The sequence below is a fragment of the Olea europaea genome, chromosome 18 (genome assembly GCF_002742605.1).
Source record: "Olea europaea var. sylvestris chromosome 18, O_europaea_v1, whole genome shotgun sequence".
Lineage (NCBI taxonomy): Eukaryota > Viridiplantae > Streptophyta > Magnoliopsida > Lamiales > Oleaceae > Olea > Olea europaea.
The window spans coordinates 18721933-18748923 of record NC_036254.1 but is presented as its reverse complement, the minus strand read 5'-3'; the positions used below and the strand labels follow the sequence as shown (position 1 = coordinate 18748923).

Here is a 26991-nt window from a genome sequence, read left to right as displayed (position 1 = left end):
AATTTAAGCAAGTAATCTAGCAAAGGCTACATTCCTAGTGGAAAGTAGTCAAACATGTGACTATTTAATAGAAGAATCAATTAATACCACAAAATAACGAAATGGTCCACATGGTGGGTGTATTGACCCACATATATTTCCATGAATTCCTTTCAAGAAAGTTAGAGATTTAATACTGACCTTTGTAGTTAAAGGTCTAATGACTAACTTGCCTTACGAACAAGCTACACATGGATAATCATTAGGTAAAAGAATCTTCTGGTTCTTTAAATGATGTCCATGTGAATTGTTTATTATTCGACGTACCATTATAGTTCCTGGATATCCAAGTCGATCATGCTAAAGAATAAAGCTTTTTGGGCCAACAAATTTTTGGTTCGTGACATTATTTGATTCAACCATTTTTATAAATGAATAATACATATCAGATGGGAGTGCATGAAATTTTCCTTTGTCTACTTTTGTCCAGATATAAAAGAAGTTATGCAATTATATTCGACATTATTTTCTTGCATCATCTCAATATGATATCCATTGCTACGAATATTTTTAAAACTGAGCAAATTTCTTCTAGATTTGTTAGAATAAAGTGCATCGTTAATATATAATTTTGTATTATTTGGCAAAATAATATAAGCTCTTCCAAATATTCGATGACCTGATACTGTATTGACATTATTTTCTTTTAATGTTAAGTCCCAAAATATTTTTTGTCTTGAAGAATAGTACGTGTGGTTGTACTATCAATCAAGCAGGTATCTTAACAATCCATTATAAATCTATCAATATAACAAAATAGATATATTTAACAAAACTTGAATTTAAATTTAAAATGATAACATAATGAAACTGTGAAATTAATGATGCATGATAAACTTCAAATTTTTTGCGAAAAGTAAAACATATTTCAAACTAAATTTCTAAAATAAAGGAAAATATTAGAAACATAAAAAAAAAAAAACTAATCTATATTTTCCAAATGAGTCACATCAATTGGATCATCATAGTCAGCAAAATTTGTCGCCACTTTTCCCTTTTCCTTGATTGATTTTTGATAGAGATCCACAAGATGTTTTGCCGTACGGCAGGTATGTGTCCAATGCCATTTTATTTCACATCTAAAACAACTTTTTTCATGTACCTTTTTAGATGTGCTACTTTCGTTTACTTTGAACCTTTTAAAATTGTTACGTTATTGTTGATAACTTTGTTGATTATTTCGTCCATTGTTTACTCCGCTTGCACGTCCATGTCTTTGTCTCGATATTACATTTACTTAAGGCAATGCAGTACCATTTGCTTCAAGCAGTGATACAGAACCAGTTGGACATAATCCATGATTTTTCATCAGCAGTTCATTATTCTGTTCAGCAACAAACATGCAAGATATAAGTTTTGAGTACTTTTTGAAAACACGCTCGCGATATTGCTATTGCAGGAGCACATTTGAGGTGTGAAAGGTGGAAAAAGTCTTCTCTAACATATCTTCATCAATGATTTTTTCTCCACACAATGTTAATTTTGAACATATTCTAAATAATTTAGAATTATACTCACTAACAGTTTTTAAATCTTGCAAACGAAGGTGCATTCACTCATAGTGGGCTTTGAGAAGAACTATAGTCCTTTGATGATAAATATTTCAGTTAATTTTTTTTCCAAAGAACCTGTGGATCTTTCTTAGTAAAATATTCAATTTTCAATCCAACGTGCAGATCATGGCAAAGGAAGATGAGTGCTTTTACACAATCCTGTAGGGATTCTTTGTTCCTTTCTTTTATTGCCTCTCCCAAATCTTTGGAGACAAGATGGATATCTGCGTCAAGAGCCCATGATTGATAGTTTTTGCCAAAGATGTCAAGTGCAGCAAACTCAAGTTTTGTGATGTTTGTCATTTGATTAACTACATAATAAAGCAAAGAAAATACAATTAGTTTTGAAGAATATGTTTAAACTCACATAATAATTAATCAAGTAGTCAACATGACTAAAGTTACATATTTTCCTTCACGGATAAACAATAATTTAAAATAATATGTTTTTTGAAACATGTGTTACTTCGGCATTACGTTATATTTTACTATTGATTCTTCAAGAGAAATATATCAATATTCTTTTGAAAATATTGAAAATTATAATTTATACTCTTCAGGAGCATGTAATATTCTTCAAGAATATTAATTATGATGTCGTGCTACTTCAAGAGCAATAACAAATCATATATAATAGACAGATACTTCAAGAAAAATAAAATGATAGAATATGAATTTATAATTGAACATCTAAAATTATTTAAACGTAGAATTAGAAAAATATTTTTAGACGCGCGTCATTAATGATTGGGACAAAGAACAAAGGGCTTTTTGTAACAAAAGTCAAACACAAAACTAGAAAAAAAAAACTGATCTAGAGTTTCATCAATTATGGGCTTAAAAAAATCAAACAAAGCCCAATAGATATTTGCAACCCCAAAACTCAAATATCAGAGCGTCAAAAGATGAATCGATTACTTATTGCAAAAATATTAATAGCAATCCAAAACTTTGCACCGGACATAAAGGCTAAATAGCGACATCGATACATGAATAATTAGACATAATTTTTACCCAATTACAAAATCAATTACAGACATGAGTTGAATTCGTGAAAAAAAGAAAAAATCACATGTTATTAAATTAATTTTGATACATGTGATAGAAAAAAATTCTGATTAACAAAATTACTACCTTCACTAGACTTTGAAAAATCAAGCTATCGCGCTAATAACGTATTATGAAAAGTGAAGAAAAGAGTAGAAAGCAGAGTGAAATCAATATACTTGTATGTATTTTATTAAGAACCAAAACTCTGTATCTATAAGATATAATTAGGGATACAACAGTAATTATTTCTAGGGCTGCAGGAGTGTAATTGTCATTCACTCTAAATCCTAATAAACTTTCCTTTTACAACACTTACAATTAGTTTTTGGGTCATTTTTGACAAAGAAGTTGGAAACCAAAGTCATTGGACTAGGGCTCGCTCCCGGTTCATCGACAAAGAAATTCTCCATTGAACTTGGGCTAGCAGTGTTATTGTTTGCCATATAGACACCTGAGGTTTAGACGATAATTGTTCATTTTTAGCCATCAAATTTTACTAGAATTTGACTTTTTCTATATGATAATTATTATTTGATTTTCAGTATTTTCATTTAGAACACTCAAAACGTCAAAAATATATTATGAGTTTTATATTATAAATTTAATCTTGTTTTCAACCATTCATTTTCGAAAATATCAAACAAAACAAGTTTTGAGTGTTTTATAAAATTGAAAATTGAAAACAACTTAAAAACAAAAAACCCAAATAATATGAAATTCACACCGAACACATTGCTTATTTTAATGACTATATCAGTCCCAATCTTGCACACCATATTTTACTGAACTTAGTTAAAATATTGTACAACTAATTACTAATTAGAAAATACAATGTAAATAAACATAAGTAGAACCGTTTAGTTGAATCACGTGCACTTCACGTGCAACATATAATATTTATGTACTCACACTTGCTCGTGTGCATAGATTTTATCTTTTTATGGTCACTTGCATGTTAGTCCTTCTTAAGCATTGTATTGGATTGGAAAAAAGATTAATTTTTTAACATTCCAAACCTAGGTACCCTAGACTTGGAAGTATTGTCATTTATTTTCTCTTAAAATCATAAATGTGGAGAAATAATTAGATTTTCCTTTAACATAATAAAAAATTAATGACTTTCACTTATGGAAAGAATTTGTACGTAATAGAAATACAAGGCAATTAAATTAAATGTTAAATTTATTTTCAAAATGAAGTTAGTATTTAAATATGATAGTATTTAGTCCGTCACGTCACAAGTCGTTATCTCGACTCATCTCGTTTTCATCATTTGAAAAATGGGAGGGATAACGTGGAATAAGCTAACGCCCAGCAAGCAAACATATACAAAAGATGTATGCTTATAATATACGTATGAGTTACTTTAAAGCAAAAGCATTTCTCAGCATGTATCCACTTTTATTTCATTTCTCTAAAAATCATAACATTGACATCGTAAGCTCACTTGGTATATCATTTAACAAATCAGAATGTAGTAGGCCATGTTATTTATCGCAAAGCAATTAATATTTACATTAACATTAACATTAAACATTCATCATTGAACATTGATCGCGTGTGTTGGTCCCCTATACCCTATTTTCCACTCATACCTTCGTGGCATAGATATACACTTCATAATAAAAAAAGAAAAAGAAAAATTGGGATACATATCCTTTTAAAAACATTCCTTCTCATATTGACATTTAAAAACTCTTTTATTTCATGAAATTTCATGCATGCCTATGGATCAATTGATATGTGTAATGATCATTAAAAGTATTTATGACATAAAATATAATGATCACATATTAAGTTCATATAATACCAATTTAGATAACACGATCATACATTTAATGAAGTAATATACAAATGAAGACAATTGAAGGTTTGCTTCCCTCAAATCCTTAAACAATTAACTTTTAGCAAGGAAGATAGAGGTATTTCTAGCTGTCCACAACATAAACTTGCCAAGAGTCCTAAATCATCGCCATTTATTAAGAAATTCATACAAACTTTATTTTAACCATTTACTCATATCCTAAAATATAAATATTTTTGTTCTATGATTTACATATTTATTTGTAACTCGTAGATATACAATTACATAGACAAACCAAATAAGTCATATATTACATGGATGGACCAAATAAGTCAAACATGTTAAAACATAGATATTGTGAACCATAAAAAGAACTCTTAAAGACATTGAAATATTTGGGGTATAATGCAATTTAAAGAAAATGAGCAATAAGAAATCACACAATATTATCTAAGCAACAAATTTGGGTAAAAAATACAATAAATTAATTAATAATTCTTGGTGTGGTGTCCATATTGCACACATGGTGCCCTCCTATTGGAGGGGTGTCGATGAGCCAGGCGCCCCTCCAATAGGGAGGCGCCATGTGTGCATTATGAACACCAATCATAACTCTAAATTAATTCATTTTTTAAACTGAAGCATCCAATAAATACAATGGCATGCAAGTGGCAAAAAATAGTATTATATATGTTCCAAGGTTTGTTTACTTCCTTATTTCACATGAACCATACAATACCCAAAAAAAAAAAATAAATAAATAAATAAAATAATAATAAAAATAAAAAAATTACGAGCATACACTATTAATCATTCTAGAAGATTATATAAGCATTGTAAGCCAGCAACATCTCCGTATTATCAGGTAATTTGTTTAAACCTCAACTTATATAATCATATCAATTGAATCTCAACAATTTAAATCAAAACGTGCACATAGCCATGCATGTTTATTTTTCTATTTCTTTTCTTTATATATAGACATCACGTTATGAAGCTAACAGTTTCGTAACAAAAATGATAAATAACACTTCTTTGGACCCAATACATCACCAAAAAGTGAAGACGTAATATAACGATAACAAGTCATAAACAATTGATTATAAGTATTTACACTTATTAATTAATTAAGAAAGCATATACATCTACCATGTAAATCACATGCCACGTTACAAAATTGATCTTATCTTCCATGATTCTATATGTGTACAAAAAGTATCCTTAATTATGTATTAGTAAAATGAGACAACAATTTCTACGCGTAAATGATTGGTTCGAATTCCATGCAAAATGGAATTCGAATTCCAAAATTTTTCAATTTTGTGTCTTTGTTATGTTTTATTTTCCATGGAATTGTATTTTCTTACTTGTATTGGGAATTGATATTTTCTTAGTTTTCAAGGATAGTGGGAATTGGTTTTCCGGTTATTGTAGCATATATATATTTTCGTTTTTTTTTTGTTGGCAAAGTTAACAAATTTTAAGAATTATTGTAAAAAAAATATTTTTCTTTAATTGACAATTTTTATGTAAAACAAAGTCAAATGAACACCAAAAGATATATAATTTTCTTATTTTTTTTTTTTTTTTTTTTTTTTTTTTTGGTAATGGAAATAAATTTCATCCCCAATATCAGTAAATTCTATTTCTTTAATTGACAATTTTCATATAAAATAAAGTCAAACGAACACAAAAAAACTTTTTATTTCAAAATTTTTCACGTGAAAAATTATATTAATCAAGCACAATAATTTACAATTCATATGAAAACAATTTCTAAACAATTCAATTCTTAGGAATTTGTTTTCAATTCAATTTCATTTTTACAATCAAACAGACCCTAATTTTAATTCCAATCGAGAGAAATTATTAAACAAATTGAAAAATATTGATCTTCATATTTGATTATATATGGTCTAAATCTAGAATTGAGACTAAAATGGGTAAATGTAGGAAGATTCGAAATTGTAGTGTTTGTCAATTAGTTGAGTTTTTACAATACGTCCACATTAATTAGTTAGATTAGGTAATTTAGCCCCTATTTGATTTTGATTTTTAAGTCAAAAATTAATTTTTTGACCGTTACTTATAATAGTCAACCGTCATTTTTTTTTTTACCTCTTTTACTCACAGGTGGGATTCACATAACGATCAAAAAATTAATTCTCATAATTAGCACCAAACAAGCCCTTAGTATAGACTTTAGATTGTTAGTATAAAACTCATTCATAAACTAATCTTGTTATTTGATTAAAATCGAATTAATTAAAATGTAAATAAAATACTTAGTACTCTTTAACAAGATACTACCAATTCTTTAATACATGACTGCATGTCCAATTGTGAACCAAATAGGTGCATTGGTGCACCAATTTGGTACAATGTGCTATGACACTATTTATTTAGTGTATTTTTTTAAACTTTCATTATTCCTATATTATTCTTCATTATATATATATGACAATAAATTTAAATTTCTATTATATTCTTTATTATATAATAAATTAAATTTATTTATATTAATTTTAATTTGATTATTAATTTTAATTATTTTAAAATCTAATCAAATATTTAATAAAAACTATTGAATATATTAAAATAAATTACTCATTAAAACTCAAAACTTACAATTTTATAATTAGAAATTAAGAAAGTAGCACTAGATTAACATAAATACTAAAATAAAATATAAAGTAAATGAAAATGAAAATACTCGATTTCTAGAATTTCTTACTCGACATAGACAAATCAAGGATAAAGATGTACAAATTGCACACACCATAAATATTATTCCTAGCACTTATTGTCTATGTGTTAATTATACTATGTTCTAACTTGTTGTGAATCTTCCAACATTACAATAAGCAACAAGTTATCTAATTAGCAGCTAAGCAATCAAACAACGCAATATGTAAACATAATTAGTACATAATGCAAGAATTCATTAAAATTCTCGGGTCTTGAATTAGAAATATTAATTAAAAGTTTTTATCATTCATTCCATATGAAACAAAGTTTAGCAGTAAATATGCAAATTACAACAAAAGAATTGAAACAATATCACCCAAATGAAAGAACATAAGGAAGAACTTGAAACTTCAATTCGAGCTTTGGAACTTCAAATCTTGTTGTGGAATCTTTTGTTCATCTCTTGCTAAACTTCTTTAATGGTAAAATAATGATTTTTCAACGTTTTGGATCTTTTTTAGATTATAAAGGATGCATAAAATATCAAACCAAAACTTGCTAAGTCAGGAATGAAAATAAAATAAAATTTCCCTTCAAAATTCTTTGAGGTGCATGCAGAGCTATGGGTGAGGTGCGCATCTAGAAGGGTGAATTTAGCCTCAGGTAGCATGGGTGAGGGGTGAGGCACACGAATTGGGACGTCGCTTGTGTTGTATCTTGAGCAATCATCAGTATGTTTGTCATATCTTTCTTTCATAATATTCAATTGAGAAGATTAAAAGTGCGTTGGAAAGCTAATGTAAAGAGCTTCAATTCTTCTAGAATTATCATTTTTTAGTTGAACATTTACTATGTCAAAAACGGGTTTTAATTTGAGGTAAAAAAATCGAATTATAACTTTTTTGGCTGGAAATTGATGTGTATAATACTTCGATTATATTTCACCATTTTAATCTCTTTTTTCATCCAGTCGACCCAATCACTCTTGAATATTCATCATGAGGTTCAACACAACTTTGAGTATTTAGACTTTAATCTCCGAACTTTAGATCTCATGCAATTTAGCTCATTTTCACCATATTTCTTCAATACCATCATTTTTATCTATTTGTACATAACAAACACAATACACATAGAATTAAGCCACTTTAAAATAAGCAAAAATACTCTATCTCAAAAGGTCCAAATAAATGTATAAAATGCACTTATAATTTTTTAATAGGGAATAATGCTACTTGTCCACAAAAAGTTATAGAAAGTTTTACAAATTGATGAAGTGTCGAAAGAAAGTAGGGATATTTTTTTTAGTGAAGAGATTTTGATCCAACCATGGCTCACCACATTGTATGTTTATAAATCAATTTGAAAGTATAGATGTACATATGCCTGTGTTTGGTTTTCATTATAATTTAATACTTTTTTCTTTAATCACTTAACCATATATTTTTTAATAAAAAAATATCACACGTAAATTAAAAAATTTTACTTCTTTTTAGTCGCACAATATTAAAAAAAAGAAATTACATATTTTTTTTAGTGAAGAGATTTTGATCCAACCATGGCTCACCACATTGTATGTTTATAAATCAATTTGAAAGTATAGATGTATATATGCCTGTGTTTGGTTTTCATTATAATTTAATACTTTTTTCTTTAATCACTTAACCATATATTTTTTAATAAAAAAATATCACACGTAAATTAAAAAATTTTACTTCTTTTTAGTTGCACAATATTAAAAAAAAGAAATTATTCTAATCAAATATTTAATAAAAACTATTGAATATATTAAAATAAATTACTCATTAAAACTCAAAACTTACAATTTTATAATTAGAAATTAAGAAAGTAGCACTAGATTAACATAAATACTAAAATAAAATATAAAGTAAATGAAAATGAAAATACTCGATTTCTAGAATTTCTTACTCGACATAGACAAATCAAGGATAAAGATGTACAAATTGCACACACCATAAATATTATTCCTAGCACTTATTGTCTATGTGTTAATTATACTATGTTCTAACTTGTTGTGAATCTTCCAACATTACAATAAGCAACAAGTTATCTAATTAGCAGCTAAGCAATCAAACAACGCAATATGTAAACATAATTAGTACATAATGCAAGAATTCATTAAAATTCTCGGGTCTTGAATTAGAAATATTAATTAAAAGTTTTTATCATTCATTCCATATGAAACAAAGTTTAGCAGTAAATATGCAAATTACAACAAAAGAATTGAAACAATATCACCCAAATGAAAGAACATAAGGAAGAACTTGAAACTTCAATTCGAGCTTTGGAACTTCAAATCTTGTTGTGGAATCTTTTGTTCATCTCTTGCTAAACTTCTTTAATGGTAAAATAATGATTTTTCAACGTTTTGGATCTTTTTTAGATTATAAAGGATGCATAAAATATCAAACCAAAACTTGCTAAGTCAGGAATGAAAATAAAATAAAATTTCCCTTCAAAATTCTTTGAGGTGCATGCAGAGCTATGGGTGAGGTGCGCATCTAGAAGGGTGAATTTAGCCTCAGGTAGCATGGGTGAGGGGTGAGGCACACGAATTGGGACGTCGCTTGTGTTGTATCTTGAGCAATCATCAGTATGTTTGTCATATCTTTCTTTCATAATATTCAATTGAGAAGATTAAAAGTGCGTTGGAAAGCTAATGTAAAGAGCTTCAATTCTTCTAGAATTATCATTTTTTAGTTGAACATTTACTATGTCAAAAACGGGTTTTAATTTGAGGTAAAAAAATCGAATTATAACTTTTTTGGCTGGAAATTGATGTGTATAATACTTCGATTATATTTCACCATTTTAATCTCTTTTTTCATCCAGTCGACCCAATCACTCTTGAATATTCATCATGAGGTTCAACACAACTTTGAGTATTTAGACTTTAATCTCCGAACTTTAGATCTCATGCAATTTAGCTCATTTTCACCATATTTCTTCAATACCATCATTTTTATCTATTTGTACATAACAAACACAATACACATAGAATTAAGCCACTTTAAAATAAGCAAAAATACTCTATCTCAAAAGGTCCAAATAAATGTATAAAATGCACTTATAATTTTTTAATAGAGAATAATGCTACTTGTCCACAAAAAGTTATAGAAAGTTTTACAAATTGATGAAGTGTCGAAAGAAAGTAGGGATATTTTTTTTAGTGAAGAGATTTTGATCCAACCATGGCTCACCACATTGTATGTTTATAAATCAATTTGAAAGTATAGATGTATATATGCCTGTGTTTGGTTTTCATTATAATTTAATACTTTTTTCTTTAATCACTTAACCATATATTTTTTAATAAAAAAATATCACACGTAAATTAAAAAATTTTACTTCTTTTTAGTTGCACAATATTAAAAAAAAGAAATTATTATTTTAAAATCCATTCCCAAAAACTCATTATAATAAATCCCAAACAGGGCATAGTATAATGGATTAATAGAATCACCTTCCCTAAACATGCCACCTCTGCCAAATTTATAAAATCCCGCTCAGTTTCTTATTTCGAATCCCACTGCAATTTTTTCACTGCCACGCCGGGACGCTTCTGTCACACGCGCTCTCTCGATCTCTCCATATCACCTGCTCGCCCGAGCACGAAAACGGCGGCAATGGCGAGCGACGCACTGATCTCCGAGTCGGTGGAACCACTGCAAGGCCTCAATGGACCGTCTCTCTTCCCCCGCACAATTAGGGCTTCAACTGACGGTCCAATTCCATCGGACTCGAAAGACCTAAATTCAATTCATCATTTTATGAAATCTTTGGTACTTGAAGGCGGATTAATTTTAAATTTGTTCATATTTTGTGCTTGTCTCAGCTTTAATTTGTTGAATTCCTGAATTTTACGCTTCCACTCAATACCATGAGCTTAGGAAGACTATTTTGCGGGTAGAGTAACTGTTTTGTGTTGTCCTTTTAGGTGGTTGTTATATGTTTTTTTCATGCTGGTTGATGCATAATAACTGTAAAATCCTAACATTATGGAGAATGCTTTATGCCATCATTTGACTATTGAACGGTAAAGAATTGGGATGAACAAGAAAATGGGAAAGATAATTTGTGTTATCATGTATTGGAAATTTTGTGAATTTCAATTCCATCTGCAATTATGGCACTGGTTCGTTTTTGATTTCATTATTTCATGAGCTAATTTTGAAAGAAAAGATTGTAACTGAACCATTGTGCGTGCTTGTTAATTATGCTTTTGATCTCAGAAAGAGTTAAGGAGTCCCGAAAAGCTTAGGACTGAGGCTAAGAGAATTATGAATGGAGCAGCGCTTCTCGGCTCTAATTTCGCAAACATCGCTGAAACTGTGAGCATCAGTGACGCTGTTGCTGCAAAAGGCAAGGACAAGCCTCTAGAACGAAGGCCAGGGCTAGCCCTTGGTCGTAAGCGGGCTCGATTTTCTTTGAAGCCTAATGTGAGGTGAAGACTGATGCTCATTCATCCTTACTTTTAGTTGCTATGGTGTTTATATTAGAGATTCATGTGCTAATATTAACAATATGTTTTGGTAACAGTCAGCCTTTAGTGACTTTGGAACCAACAGTGAATGTTGATCAGCTGGAAGACCCAGACAATTTTTTTGATGCTTACGAGAGGCTTGAAAGTAAAATTCTTTGTTTTCATTTTTCACTTTTCTTATTTTTGTATAAACTTTTAAATTTTCATGGAGGATTCATGTTTATTAATCTATAGATGCCCAGAAGGAAATACGGAAACAGCTTGGTGACTGCACGAACAATTTGAATGAATACAAATCTTCAACTAATGCACGTCGTCGTCGACCTGGAATTTTGGGGTATATTAACTTCTTTTTTGTCTTCTTGATAATTATATTTCACAATAAAATTGGTAGCTTGTAAGGCATTTGTATTTGGTAGCAATGGATCAGCCCATTCTTTTTAACTGCAGGAAGTCATATAACTATAAGCACCGTTACTCTACATTGCCATCTGAAAATGATGACTCACTAATGTCCTCCCAAGAAATAGTGGAGAAGGATGCAGTGCCATCTAAAAATGATGATACATTAATGTCCTCCCAGGAAATAGTGGAGCAGGATGTTCTAGATGCTTCTAAACATGATTCTCAGCAAAACATAATTGAACCCGGTCTCAGTCCCAGTCCCAATGTTGATTTACAGGAAGTGGAATTGGCTGGTGAGTGATTTCTATTGAGTTGGGGAAATATCAATGTCATTGTGAAAGGACTTATGTTACTGATTGCATTAATGCCATTGAAACTTTTTGTCCTTTATGCTATTGTCTAGATGCAAATATACCTTCTTCTCAACTTAGTACCATTTTTAATTTGATTTAACAGACTCAACGACGGAGGTGGGAAATAACATCAACCATATTTTGGATGAGTTGTTGTCATGTAATAATGAAGATTTAGATGGGGATGGGGCTTTGAATATCTTGCAGGAGCGATTGCACATCAAATCTCTTGATATTGAAAAATTGTGCATGCCTGATCCTCATCACATTGGAAGGTTTGATGTTATGGACCCGGAAAAAAAAATGCCAGAGCTCTGCAATAAGTCACCGGTAATTGATATGTTGCTGAAAAGCGTACTTCGAGAACCACCCAGTGAACATGAACAAGTGGCACACGATCCAATCAACTATGGAGCCTCACCAACCCCTCCTAGAAATCCAGTTGCTTCTTTATCTTCGTTGAAGAACCGAATTTTGCAATCTAATCCCCTGAGAGATCCACATTCTCCTCTTAAGGTTAATGTGTCAGCACCTCCAAGTGTTTCTCCTGTTGTACTAATCAACAAGCTTCAGGATCAGGTTGAACTGAAGGATTTGAGTGTGTCTAGCAAGTTGAAGTCATTCACGGATGTTGAAATTAGAGAACCTACCATTTCTAATATGAATTCACTAAAGGTGATAAATGGAAGTTCAGGAAGTTTGCTGGATCTGTTTGTGGATGAGACTGCATGCAGACAAAATGCAGATGGATCAAGTCGATCAAACGAATTACCAGATTGCAATGTTCAAGAAGAAACAGTTGTTGGAAACTTAAAAGTGCCACAAAATCCAACCAACCATGAAGCCTCACCAACCCCTCCAAGAAATCTTGTCTCTTCTCTATTATCACTGAAGAAGCGAAATTTGCAATTTAATCCTCCGAGTAATCCACTTTCTCCTCTTAAGGTTAATAGGTCAGCACCGACAAGTGTTTCTCCTGTTCAAAACATCGACAAGCTCCATGATCAGATTGAAATGAAGGATTCAGGGATGTCTAGCAAGTTGAAGTCAAGTATAGATATTGAAATTAGTGAACCTACACTTTGTAATGTGGATTCACAGAAGGTGATAAATGAAAGTTCAGGCAGTTTGACGGATCAGTTAGCGGATGAAAATTCTAGCGAAAAAAATGCATGTGGTGACGGTCAACCAACTGAAGTACCAGATTGCATCGTTGAAGAAGCAGCAGTTGTTGGAAACCTAAATAGCAGTGAGAATATTAATGCTCTTACTCTGATCTGCCATCTTTTTTGGATACATATTTTAACTAATGTGACTTGTTTGATCCATGAGATGCTATATAGCTATATATAAGAATAATAAACTAAGCATTGTTCCTTATAAGCTACAAGAATCCTTTTTCTCCGTTACATTTGGTTCATTGTTAGATCTACAGAGATTCTATGTTACTATACCATCATATATGATGTAGCATCAATAAATTGTTTATATCTTATGATATCTTTCATCTTTTAGTAATTTAGATAAATTGGTCTTCAAGCAAACTGCCTTGTGATTGAATGCAATGATCTGTACTTATGATCATAGCCAATCCAATCTTTTTGCTTATTCAATTCAAATAAGTCTTATCTTAGACAGCTCGTTTTCTGGACCTCATTATATATTGTTAATTTGTTAGGATTTCATTATATTATTTTTGCGTGAAGCTGAGTTTTTATTGAGGCAATTTAAATGAAAATTTCCATGAAATGAGCCATAAGTTGGCAAATTGTGCTAGTAATCCTTAATGACCTAGGTTTTCTGAAATACGAAATGAAGGCTTTCATTGATGTTAAAATCATAACCTCAAATAATGTCAGTAAATGAAAATATAAAATATTCTTCTGTAGGAAAATCAATTAGATGTATAGTAGATTTAAAGCTGGCTTTGATATGATTTATGGTTGCTGAATATTAGATTATGAGCACCAATGTCATCATGTAATTATAATTTCACATAATGATAATTTAGAAGTTTTTTATGTGGCACTAAAACCTCAATACTGACTTGTTAGATTCAAGTTGGTAATACTTAGTTACACAACTTCAACGGCTGTGAGGTCCCCACTTTCATGCTTATTCTTTCACCCTTGGTCACTTACTCTTTTATAGGTTTAGGCCTACACGAGTGCAGAATGCCCTTCTTTGTAACAAGTAATGACAGTAGTTAATATTGTGTCATTGATTTGAAATATTTGAAGGCTAACGAGATAATGAAGTACGAGCACTTCAACTGGCAATCATGATATCATGCTCTAACCTAAGATTTATTCTAAAATCTTTTATTTGATATAGTATTTATAGCCTGGATGCAGGAAATATATGATATCTGCCCATGTTTTCACTAAATTTTGTATTATGAATAAAATTCAGAATATATTTTCAGTAAAATTTCACTTTATTGTTTTCATATTCTATCTCTTCATTTTCTATCCTCATGACACACCTACCAATTCCTTCTGTACTTGTAGATGACGCCATGGATATTCCATCCAGGATGGAGCAGTTTGATAATGAACAACAGTCTGAGGTTGTCCTAATTTATTCTTCTTTCTTTTCTCCGTTCTTATAGTTTTATGCTTTTTCTCCTTGAATTTAAAATCTCATCAGTGGTCATTATTCTTTCATTTATTTATCAGTTCACATTTTTTTTCACAATATTTTATGGTGAACTGATTAACTTTAGTGTGATTAGAAGTTAGCTCTTTCTGTCTGTCTGTGTTTATTCATATTTGAATATCCTATGTATACATTCTTAAATAATGTGCTCTAGGCAGTATGCTATCATACGTCTAACTTAAGGAGGAATTATGACTTTTGGTGGATTGCCATGGATTATGTTGCATGGATGAACTATAAAAGTACCTGAATTTGTGTCAGTTCACTCCAGCTGTTATTTATGTTAATTATTTTGATAACTGAAGTATATGTATGGGTCATAGAATGTCATCTATGCTGTCCTGGAATATGGATTACGAGTTCTTAAGCTAACACATGCATGTTACAATGATTTGCAAGTGTGAGTATGATTTGAATACCATGAAAAGATGGAAATGTTTTCATAGATAATTCACACGGCTTGTTTTTCTATATAAAAAGTTTAAATGCATTTATTTTCTTCACTTTCTTATTTCATCAACTTCTCTCTGTGTGTGCATTTGGGGATCGCAAGGGTGTAGTGTAAGATCTTTGATATGTTGAAATCAATGTATTTGAGCACTTTGGAAATTTGAAAAAGATTTGTGTACCTTGCTCTCTCACTTATTCTTTGCAAATGATCTAAGAGAATTGAAATGTTTTATATGTAAGGTTACAGATATTGACTTGAGTTTGATATCTGCACGTAAGAGGAACTTCTGTTGCTATAAGTGATCGAAAGAAAGGTCATCTTACAAAATTTTCTGAGTCTGATGTTTATTAGAACACTTCACAATCATACGTTTGTGCGAGGACTTCTTGTATTGATGACTTTTAAGAGATTATACCATTGTTTGCTAATGTTTGGATAACTTGAATTTTATCTGTACTATTCAAATTTCAGGCACATCACATCAGGAAACGGAAATCAAATAGAGAAGCATGTGAAAACCGTCTCAGAAAAGCTCATCCACTGAGAAAAAGTCTTGCAGGTATTTAACTTGTACATCCATTGGTGCAACATTTCTGTTATATTTATTTATTCTCTTGAGTAGTAATAGCCAAATTTGCTCTCCAGAGTCTGGTACATCATTTGAAACTGGAGTAAGAAGAAGCAAAAGAATCAGAATGAGACCTCTGGAATACTGGAAAGGCGAGAGGTTCTTATACGGACGTGTAAATGAGAGTGAGTATTCTGACTTTTCAACTATAGTACTCATAAAACAATAAAATTTAATTTCACTACATGATCATAGGGTATGAAGAATCTATTTATGTAAACTTTTATTTCTTCAATTAGAATACATTCTTGTTAATTAACTTTTCACAAGGGTTGGGTTCTATGGATTTAATAATTAATCACCCTTCTATGAGCTCTGAGGAGAAATAATGGAATGGTTTTAACTCAAACTAGAGAAAAGAAGAAGGTATTAAATTTTTTTAGATTAAAATGAAAACAGTTGTTCTTTTGCTTTTTCTTTATTCATTTATTTTGATTTTAAAATAACAAAGTAGAATGGAGCCTCTAATTATATCGTACTATTTGTAAAATCTCTTTCTTAGAAACCAATTATGCACAATAGGCAAACTTAAGAAAGTGAAAAACTTCGTAAAATGACTTGCCTTTTCTTCTAACCTATTGCAAGGCTCGGAAGTTGGCTTTGTAGGGATTTGGATCCATCCATTTCATTTATTTTCTTTATTTGAAAAGCTAATAAGCTAGAGAAATTAGCTCTGTATCTCTTCATGGCCTTTGTTTTTCTTCTGTTTCTCCCATCAAAGCATGATCCTGTACTAGTTGCAATAAAATGATGCGCATATTTGTTTTGATGAACACAAGCACAAGTTCAATAACCAACCCACTGGCACAAACAGAGTTTGAGAGTGTTCATATATTTTTTCGGTGTATCCTCATCCGTCAATTCTACCTATGGAGCATGGACACTCAGCTAGGGTGACATGTTGAACACGGATATTGTCATGTCAGGCACTAAACTCAGACACTTCATGACATGGGCACGACAAGACACATACATGTCCCTATTTTTTATATATTTTTCAAATTTTTAATGCTTGAGGATACTTTAGATACACTTCTTGAGCAAGTGTTCGTAATGGCATGTGATGTGTCCTACATTAAAATTTATAAAGATAAAGATAATATGTATAAATTTAAAATTTCAAAGAATATAAATCAACATGGCCGTGTCCATGCTTCTTTAGAATGCTACCTTTGCTGGAAAGGTTCCACGGTTCCTTATTCTACTCGTGTCGCACAACGTTGGAATCCTTGGATAACATCGCCTGATACGATTATTATCTTCTTTCACATTATTAATTTGTGTTGTTCTTCTATTGTAGGCCTGAAGCTAGTTGGGGTGAAGTATATATCTCCAGGGAAGGCTGATGGAGCGCTGAAGCTGAAGCATTACATTTCATCTATCGATAAGGAAATTCTTGAACAGTTGGTCCAGCATTGAGTCGGTTATTTACCTAAGCATTATTATCATATGGCGAAAATTAATAGTATCTGCTTATCTCATTTGCTTGTGCCGGGGAAGTTGTTCTCTAGTTGAAAAGGTCGAATGTGATTTGTTGCATCTAGATTACATAATTAAAATACCTCTGTGCAGATGGACCGAGAGAAAATTTCCCGTATAAATTTGTTATGTGTGATTTTCTTCCTTGATGATTTGGTCTTCGAAGATTTCTACAATGTGTTGTGATTGGAATCTATCGTCGGTCTCTTTTGAAGTGTATACTCATTTTTCATGAGCTATATTTTGTTGGAAGTAGTAGAACGATATGGCCAATAGATTAGCTTAAATGCACTTTAGAGAAGAAGAAACAGTTGTGTTTATAAATAGATAGAAATGAGTGGTGGATAATTGAATGATATTTGTGTATTTTACAAAATATGTAGATAGAAAGTGTTCCCATTTTTAACAGGTGTCAAACACTTGCCAAACATATCCAAATTGTAGGGAACATTAAAATGAAGTTATTTATAGGGAAAATTACATGAAAACATGGATTTAACATTTTATTATCAAAAATTAGATCACTAAAAATTTTATTAAAAAATTAGGTACTAATTAAATTATATATATATATATATATATAATTGTTCTGCATTTTATGTTAATAATTCTGCTGAAATCGAGTGAGGTGTTCCACGCCTTGTTATCAATTATAAACCACTCAATACTGCTCTTCAATGGATTCGTTATCCAATTCCTCAGAAGAAAGATTTTCTAAATCGTCTTTCAAAAGCTATCATCTTTTCAAAATTTGATATGAAATCAGGATTCTGGCAAGTTCAAATTAAAGAAGAAGATAGATACAAAACTGCATTTAATGTTCCTTTTGGACAATACGAATGGAATGTTATGCCTTTTGGTCTCAAAAACGCCCCTTCTGAATTTCAAAAAATCATGAACGATATTTTCAATTCATTTTCAGATTTCATTATTGTTTATATTGATGATGTTCTCATCTATTCAAAATCCATTGAACAACATATCAAGCATATTCATACATTCATATATGTTATCAAGAAAAATGGTTTAGCAGTTTCTGCTAAAAAGATTGTTTTGTTTCAAACAAAAATTCGTTTTCTTGGTTATATTATTCAAAATTCTTCAATTATTCCAATTCAAAGATCTCTTGATTTTACTGACAAATTTTCAGATGAAATCAAAGAAAAAATAAGTTTGCAACGCTTTTTAGGTTGTGTCAATTATGTGGCCGATTTTGTCAAAGATATTCGTCAAATCTGTGCCCCATTATTCAAAAGATTACAAAATAACTCTGACCCATGGAGTCACGAGTGTACGCATGCGGTTCAAAAAGTAAAAAAGTTAGTCAAAAATATTTCCTGTCTGTCTATTCTTGACCCCACAGCCTCAATTATCGTCGAGACAGATGCCTCAAATATAGGATTCGGTGGAGTGTTAAAGCAATTACCCCTAGAATCGTCAAAAGAACAGTTGGTTAGATTTCATAGTGGAGTCTGGTCTGGACCTCAAATCAACTACTCAACTATCAAAAAAGAGATTCTTTCAATAGTTCTCTGTATCTCAAAATTTCAAGATGATTTGATCAATAAAAAATTTATTTTGAAAACCGATTGTAAAGCATCAAAAGATGTTTTACAAAAAGATGTAAAAAATCTTGTTTCAAAAAAAATCTTTGCAAGGTGGCAGGCAATTTTGTCCTGTTTTGATTTCAAAATTCTTTATATTCAAGGAAAATCAAACTTTTTGGCAGATTTCCTCACAAGAAAGTTCATTCAAAAAATCAAAAATTATGTTTTCAAAAATTTCAATTTTAAGAGTTCTGTCTTATGAAGACTGGGGACAGAATCCTTGGGAAGAAAAGAGACTTCGTCTCTCAAAAACAAATTTTACTTGTCAAGAGACTTTTAATTTTTTTGATTACCAGAATGCTTGGTACAAGGTTCTTCTTTTTAGACCAGTTACCCATTCTTGGTTTATCAATTTCAATCAAAATTGTAACCCTCATTTTCCAAGTTGGTTTCAAAACTGGTTTCAGTATCATGGACTTGAAGAACAAATTTTACCCAGTCTAGTTCTTCAAGGATATGAATACTTCAAAAAAGAGGCAAAATCTTTTCTCAAGCCTCAAGAAAATCTTTTGTTTCAATTTGCTTTCAATATGAAAGTTTCATGGATTTTCTGTTGGGATTTTTTCCATTATGAAAATCTTCAAGATATTTTCTCAACTCACAAAATTACAAGAAGATTCAAGATCAAATGGTGGGCAAAATTCAAAGAAACAAATTGTTGCCCAAAAGCAGTTCAATCATGGATTCAAGAACAAAGAAATTTAGGTGTACCTAAATTCTCAAAGAAAGAACAAGAAGATCAAGCTGATTTTCTGACTGAAAAACAGAGAATCATTGCAATGTTATCAAAATGCAAAGATCCTAAAGAATTGTAAGAAGTTTATGATCAAATTTCTAAACAAGGATCTTAAAAAACAAATGAATCTGATCAAGAAGAAGAATCTCAATATTCTCAAGAGACTGACAATGGTGATGCCGTAGTTGATCTAGGTGATGACTATGCTGAGTTTCTTGCTCAAGAGAAAGCTGCAAAAGCTTCAAAGAAAACTTCAAAATGACTATATGGATCCAGTTTTCTCGATGAATTAAGAAAATTCAGGGTCTACAAATCAAGAGAGATCTTGCTCAATCTCTGTCCAATTCAAAATCAATGGTGCAACATTTGTCAAGATTTCCATCAACTTTATGTCAGACATCGAAATCTACTTTAATAAAGAAAAAGATTATCTTTATTAAAGGAAGTCAAAAAATTGGAAACTTTTGACTAAAGTTGATGCTGCTTTTCAAGATGTTTCATTATGATGTCGTCCACTTCTCTTTTCAAGATTCTTTCTTCCAAATGAAAGAAATTTCAAGTCCGGACTTCATTATAAATTGAGCTCAAGTTTTCATTTCAAGGCAGAGCGAATTTAGCAAGAAGAAGTTTTACTTTTCTTTGTAATTTGTTCTCTCAAATACTTCTCAATTATCATTGTAATATTTAATTTTCTTCAATTCTCAATAAAATTAATTTATTTTCATAAATTTTGTACTTCTATTTCATCTCCTATCCCCTGGGTCTTTTATGGTATCAGAGCCATAAGTGAACAAGTGAGATTAGTTTAATCTTACACGATAGACACTGCTTAAAATAGGTGAGTCTGGTTTTAACCTGGATGTCTGCTGAATAGACGTTGGTCAGCTCTGTAGACGTTGGTCAGCCGTGTTGGTGGTCCCGTTTGTAGGCTTGGTGAGAACCCTATTTATTCTATTTTACTGTTTTTATTGTGTAATTTTAATTTGGTTTCATTTATTCAAATATGTCTTCGGTCTCAAATTGGCTAAGGAGATCTAGGTCTAGAAATAGATCACAAAATCAAAGTGAAAATAGTTCAAATATTTTTCAAAATGAAGAAGAAGTTGATAATGCATCAAGCTCATCTGCATATATATATATATATTATATTAACTTTTTTCATTGTTTCCATTTCTATTCATTAAAAGCTTTCTCTCGAGCGCTCCACCCTCGCACCTACACCCGCTCAAAATTAAATATCTTCATTCAAGATGCTTTTACTTTACCATTCCTTCCAAAAAAAAAAAAAAATAAATAAAATAATAATAATAAAATAAAATTTCTCTCTCTATACTACAGCACGTTCTCTCTCTATACATCCCATTGTCATCTTTCAATAACTGTCTTCTCTTAATCATCGTCTTCGTCCAACCACCTTCTTCCTACTATTTCCTCTAGGTGCGACAAGGTTGAAGTTACATGTGAAGGTGGTGGTGGTGCGAGACATTAGTGTAGGTACAATGGGAATGGTACATAATTGCTAGAGAGGGTTGTAATATAGCCTTTTTTCCTATCTATCTCTCCAGGGACGGATTTAGGATTGGATCCAAGACCGGGCTATAAAATTTTAAACCGGGCTGCTACGCACCCGCTCAATATTAAATATCTTCATTCAAGATGCTTTTTCTTTACCATTCCTTCAAAAAAAAAACAAAAAAAAAAAAAAAAAAAAAAAAAAAAAAAAAAAAAAAAAAAAAAAACTAGAGAGGGCTGTAATATAGCCTTTTTTCGATCTATCTCTCCAGGGACGGATCCAGGATTGGATCTAAGATCGGGCTATAAAATTTCAAACTGGGTTGCTATGTGGAAAAAAAAATTTACACATAAAAAATTGGTTTTTTACCCAAAAAAAAAATACGTTTTAAAAAATTTGTTGGGCCTGAAGGGTCCGCCCCCCCCCAAATCCGTCCCTGTATCTCTCTATGGTGCCGGAGATGGTGCAAGTGGGAGATGTGAAAACTAGTGCTCGCCGATGGTGCATTGCAGTAGGTGACGATGGTGGTATATCATGGGTTTTGATGATGGTGGGTTGTGGTATAGGTGGTCATGGGTTGATGAGTGGTGGTGCATTGTAGGTGGTGATCATGGATTGAGGTGCAGGTGGTCATGGGTTGATGAGTGGTGGTGCATTATAGGTGGTGATCATGGATTGAGGTGCAGGTGGTCATGGGTTGATGAGTGGTGGTGCATTATAGGTGGTGATCATGGATTGAGGTGCAGGTGGTCATGGGTTGATGAGTGGTGGTGCATTATAGGTGGTGATCATGGATTGAGGTGCAGGTGGTCATGGGTTGATGAGTGGTGGTGCATTATAGGTGGTGATCATGGATTGAGGTGCAAATGGTGGTGGATTAGAGATTAGGGAGTTTCATGTTCAATTTGTCAATCCAGATACTAGTCGCACTTTAGTCCTATTTGGCTTGCTGGTTTGCATTGCGACGATAATAGATTGTGGTGCTGGTCTATGGTGTGGGCGAATTTATTTGTGGTGATTCTTGGTGATCAAGTCTGTGCTAATTGTGATTAAATTTGTTTTCATGATGACCGATTATGACTAGATTTATCTTAACTGTGATTGTACGTAAACTTGGTAACAGATAGTCAGAATGAAGGTAAACATGGGTTAAAAGTGGTTGTGGTATATTGGAATGATGGTGGTGGATTGTGGTTGTGGGTTTTGGTGTTATAGATTTGTTTGTGATGATCTTTGTGATCAAGTGTGTATTTATTGTGATCGATTGTGATCAATTCTGTCTAAGGCTAGGTATGGTCTGACTCGGTTCAGTTCTAAAGAAAACAGAACCGAACTCGAATTTTTTGGGTATTTAGTAAGTGGAATCATCTGGTCCAAATTTAATTATGGAGCCATTGGGTTTTACTCCATTCGGTTCGATTTTATTCGGTTCCCAGGTTTTGTACTATAATTAAATTTTTTAATATTCACAAAACTATATTAATTCTACCAATAACATGTTCAATCTAAACTCTTACAAAATAACGTAGTTCAAGTTTATATGTCTTTTGTGTCTCTTTTTGCTGAATTCTTCATAGTTTTGATTGTTAAAATCACTGGAAGGGGAAGATAGCGAGGTCACAATAATTAACAAAGGCACTATCAAGTTTCAATTTGATTAATCCAGAACAGTAGAAATTGCACTATGGTAGAATAACAAATTTGGGTAAAACTTAGGTCAATTTGATTACTTTGGGCTTGGATTGAAAATTAGAAATAGGAAAAATTATATTTTTGGGTTTGAGTTAAATTAATTAGTTAGCAAATTTATTTAAAAAAATAATAATTTGACTTATTTAAAATAATTAAATTAAAAATTAGGAAGATTTATTTTTTCGGTTCTTGATCTAGAATCGAGAATGGAACCGAACCCTTAATTCTCGATTCAGATACCTGTCCGATTATTTAAATTAACAAGAATTGCTAGGTTCGATTCAGGTCCATTTCGGTTTAGATTGGGTCAAAAGTTTTGCCTAGATTATTTAACTTAACAAGAACTGCTAGGTTCGGTTCAGGTCCATTTCGGTTTAGATTGGGTCAAAAGTTTTGCCCAGCCCTAATTCTGTCTTCNTTAACAAGAACTGCTAGGTTCGGTTCAGGTCCATTTCGGTTTAGATTGGGTCAAAAGTTTTGCCCAGCCCTAATTCTGTCTTCATTGTGACTTTCTGTAACCAGATTAACAGTGAGTCGCAATTTAACTGATTTGGTCACAAACAGACACATTGAATATATCATAATTAGTCACAAATAACACATGTTAGTGACTTAGTTAATACAGTCATTAATTAGACTGACTTGATCATAGACATACTGGTCACAAACTATAAATCTGATCACATATAATACACTTAGTCACAAAACTTGTCAACTACAATGCAACACTACTGGCACCATACAATACTCAAAACATTGCTACCATCTTACCACCTCCACTACCACCATTAAACCGATAAACTCCGATGCACTTTTATCACTTGCAATGCACCATCACCGCCATCAAGCAAATATATTGTCTAAACACAGTGCCACCTCATCACCACCATCACAACCTGTAAAATTATTCTGTGCCTGTAAATGTGTATAGAGAGAGAACTTTTATAGGGAGAACATTTTTAATTTTTGGAGTTTCCTAAAATAAGGTGAGGTAGGGTACGGGATGGGTCTATCGAGGTGGGGATGTAGACAGATTTGAATTTCTGTAGATTTTCTAGGATGGGGTGGGTGGGATTGAGTTGGGGTCCAGGGCGTGGGGATTATAATATCAATATGTTAATTGATACAATATGTCAATTGATATAGAGAGAAAATAAATGTAATTTATATTATAATTATATCTATAATAATTTGATTTATCACCTAATTTATGAAACATTTTAGGGAGTTTGATAGTTTTGAAATGTGATTTTTATATTTAAGAGATGTATTGCTCCCTTATTTATTTCTATTAAAGTAACGTGTACAGACTTTTAAGTGACTAGAACAGCTCATTTTGGCCAGGACTGTTACGCGGACACAGCTAATATTGGGATGAAATTGATCAGCTTACCTGGCCCATAATCATAGAAAATTCCAGGCTTTTTGTAACCTTCCTCCTATGGTTAATTGCTGATAATGAGTTGGATAAAAGTACAATATCAGATTGGATGTGGTTCTTAAATTTAGCCATTGTTCAAGGGAGATTAAAACCATATTTTTAGTAATTTTTGATAAAAATTAACGAAATATGTGATTGAAAAATTGCGGATCACATAAAATATATAATTTAAATTAATTATTGACTTTAACTTAAATTAAAATTAAATACCAAATGGGGGCTTAACATTATGAAATTGTTATTTACAGTCGCCCACTACTGTATTCGTCCTATGTGTCATAAGTCTGACAGGTAGCGATTTGATGCATTAATGTGATTTTTTTATTGTCTCATTTATTAAATCATTAATCACTACTTACATGCCATGCGAATAACATTATTTAAATTTTAATAATGGAACTGAATAATTCAATTTGGTTTGATTTGGTTTGGTTTGGGTTTTTTATTATTATTATTATTATTTTTAGTCCGCGTCTCGTGCGTTTCACGAGTTTTGTATTTATTTTAAGTATTTGAAATTTTTGAAAATGAGAAATATTTGTATCATTGTCATTTTTTTGTCAGTGATAAGTTTTTTTTTTTATTCTTATATTATTTGTTTAATGCAGATGAAGATTTGTTTTTTTTTTTTCTCTTGATAAATATGCGCTGTACATTGAAAGAGAATTTCCGGTTCAAAATTTAGCAAAATAGAAACTGACTTCATTGATGTTGAAAACTACAAAAAGTGTAGAAGTCAGCTAATAAGAAAAGATAAATAGAACAAAAACTTGTTGACATACATCATTCTCCAAAAGTAACACTGGCATCAGTTTCTTAAATAACAAAAGCGGCACACACATTTGAGCTATTTTAAGAGAATAGCTCAATTAGTTTCCATTCCATCTTCTACTCCACTTTTTCTTTCATTTTGTTTGAAGTAAATGAATTTGAGCTGGAAATTTCTGACTCCATACTTTTCTCAAATTTTGAATGTGAGTTGTCAATAGCTAACTGGAAAAGAGCTCTTTTTGCTAGAGGTGACAAATCTTCACTAGCATCCATGTCAACATTTTCCATAGCAACACTTTTTCTAGAATCAACTATCTTTTGGTGGTATTGTAGTTGTTTTTCTGCAATTGAAAGTTCCAAATTAGTTACGGAGATGATGTCAAACTTGTAATTGGATAAATTAGGTTTTGCTTGAATCCCTTTCAAATAGAATGCTCTTTCAGTGTTTTGCATTTTCTGAATAACATCTCCAAAGTTATATATAATAAAAAACATGTATTGTATTATGATTACTTTATGACAAATATGTATTGAATATACAGATTGTGCAAAGGTTTTGTGTAATTTAGAATTATTACAAAGCTCGTTTGTTCCATTAAGGTTTTTGCATTTGTAAACATAAGTTTATCCACTGGTTCACCAATTGCACTTGTATTTATAGAGCCTATGACATTTGACAATTGCACATATGCTCTTGCCCTGAGATAGAAAAAGAGTAATTATTTATTTTTGAAATGAAATATTTTATATATTACATAAAAATAGAAGTGGAAAAGTGTGGAAAAAAATATATTTTATCGAAGAAAAGCTTTAGAATAGGATTTTTTTACAAAAGATATAAAGATATATTTAACCAAAATCGGAGCTTGATCGCCGACAACAGTTGTTACAAGTCATGTACAAAGATTTGTGCTCTATTTTCTCCATCGTTGCCATGCCATTGACCCAATAGAAATCTCTGCTATGGAAAAAAAAATTTTTAGTGGTTATAAAAAATCTATAAAGAAAGATAAATAGAAACCAACGAAATTTTGGATATATAGTATTGTGTGCATAAATATATAAGTACCTGTAAAAGTCGATCGTGTAGATTTTGTATTAAGGTGAATTTGCCGTGCATTGGAGGAGACAGTTTTGTAGGAGATTTTTCAATGTATGGTTTTTTTAATATCAATTCATCAATTTTATTCGAATTTGTATCCCTCTTGAAAGAGTATATAAAATGAGAATAATTGTAATGATATATTGACAGCATACAAATATATATAGATATCATTCAACCAACTTTTTACTGCGATGAAAGGAATATTCATGAAGAATGTACTACGAACTTTTGTGGAGAATTTTAAACCTATGTAATAACATTAAAGAGAACATTAAAATGACTCAAGTAACAATGATTTAAAATATTAAATGCATTTTTGAAGAGTTTAAATAATGAAAATTAATAGAAACATACCAACGAAAAATGTGACTTTTAGGTGTGTTGCAAAGATTATTGGTCTTTTATCAATATTTTTCTGCTATCAATATGCCTTCTCTATCAACAAATGAATCACAGAGTGTCAGCATCATTGTTTTAAATTTTTGGTCCAAAAGTATTACATCCTGTACCAAAG

At 31.2% G+C, this 26991-nt stretch overlaps 1 protein-coding gene across 1 annotated transcript; it reads left to right on the top strand.

The window, feature by feature from the left end:
* Nucleotides 1-10665: 10665 nt before the first annotated feature.
* LOC111367669 (centromere protein C-like) lies at nucleotides 10666-17847 on the top strand. The gene is made up of 10 exons (XM_022988656.1): nucleotides 10666-10937; nucleotides 11388-11599; nucleotides 11695-11783; nucleotides 11873-11975; nucleotides 12089-12336; nucleotides 12500-13645; nucleotides 14907-14965; nucleotides 15977-16064; nucleotides 16151-16258; nucleotides 17434-17847. Exons 1-10 carry the CDS (start codon nucleotides 10782-10784, stop codon nucleotides 17550-17552), a joined length of 2328 nt encoding a protein of 775 aa, XP_022844424.1. The 5' UTR covers nucleotides 10666-10781; the 3' UTR covers nucleotides 17553-17847.
* The last annotated feature ends 9144 nt before the right edge of the window (nucleotides 17848-26991 follow it).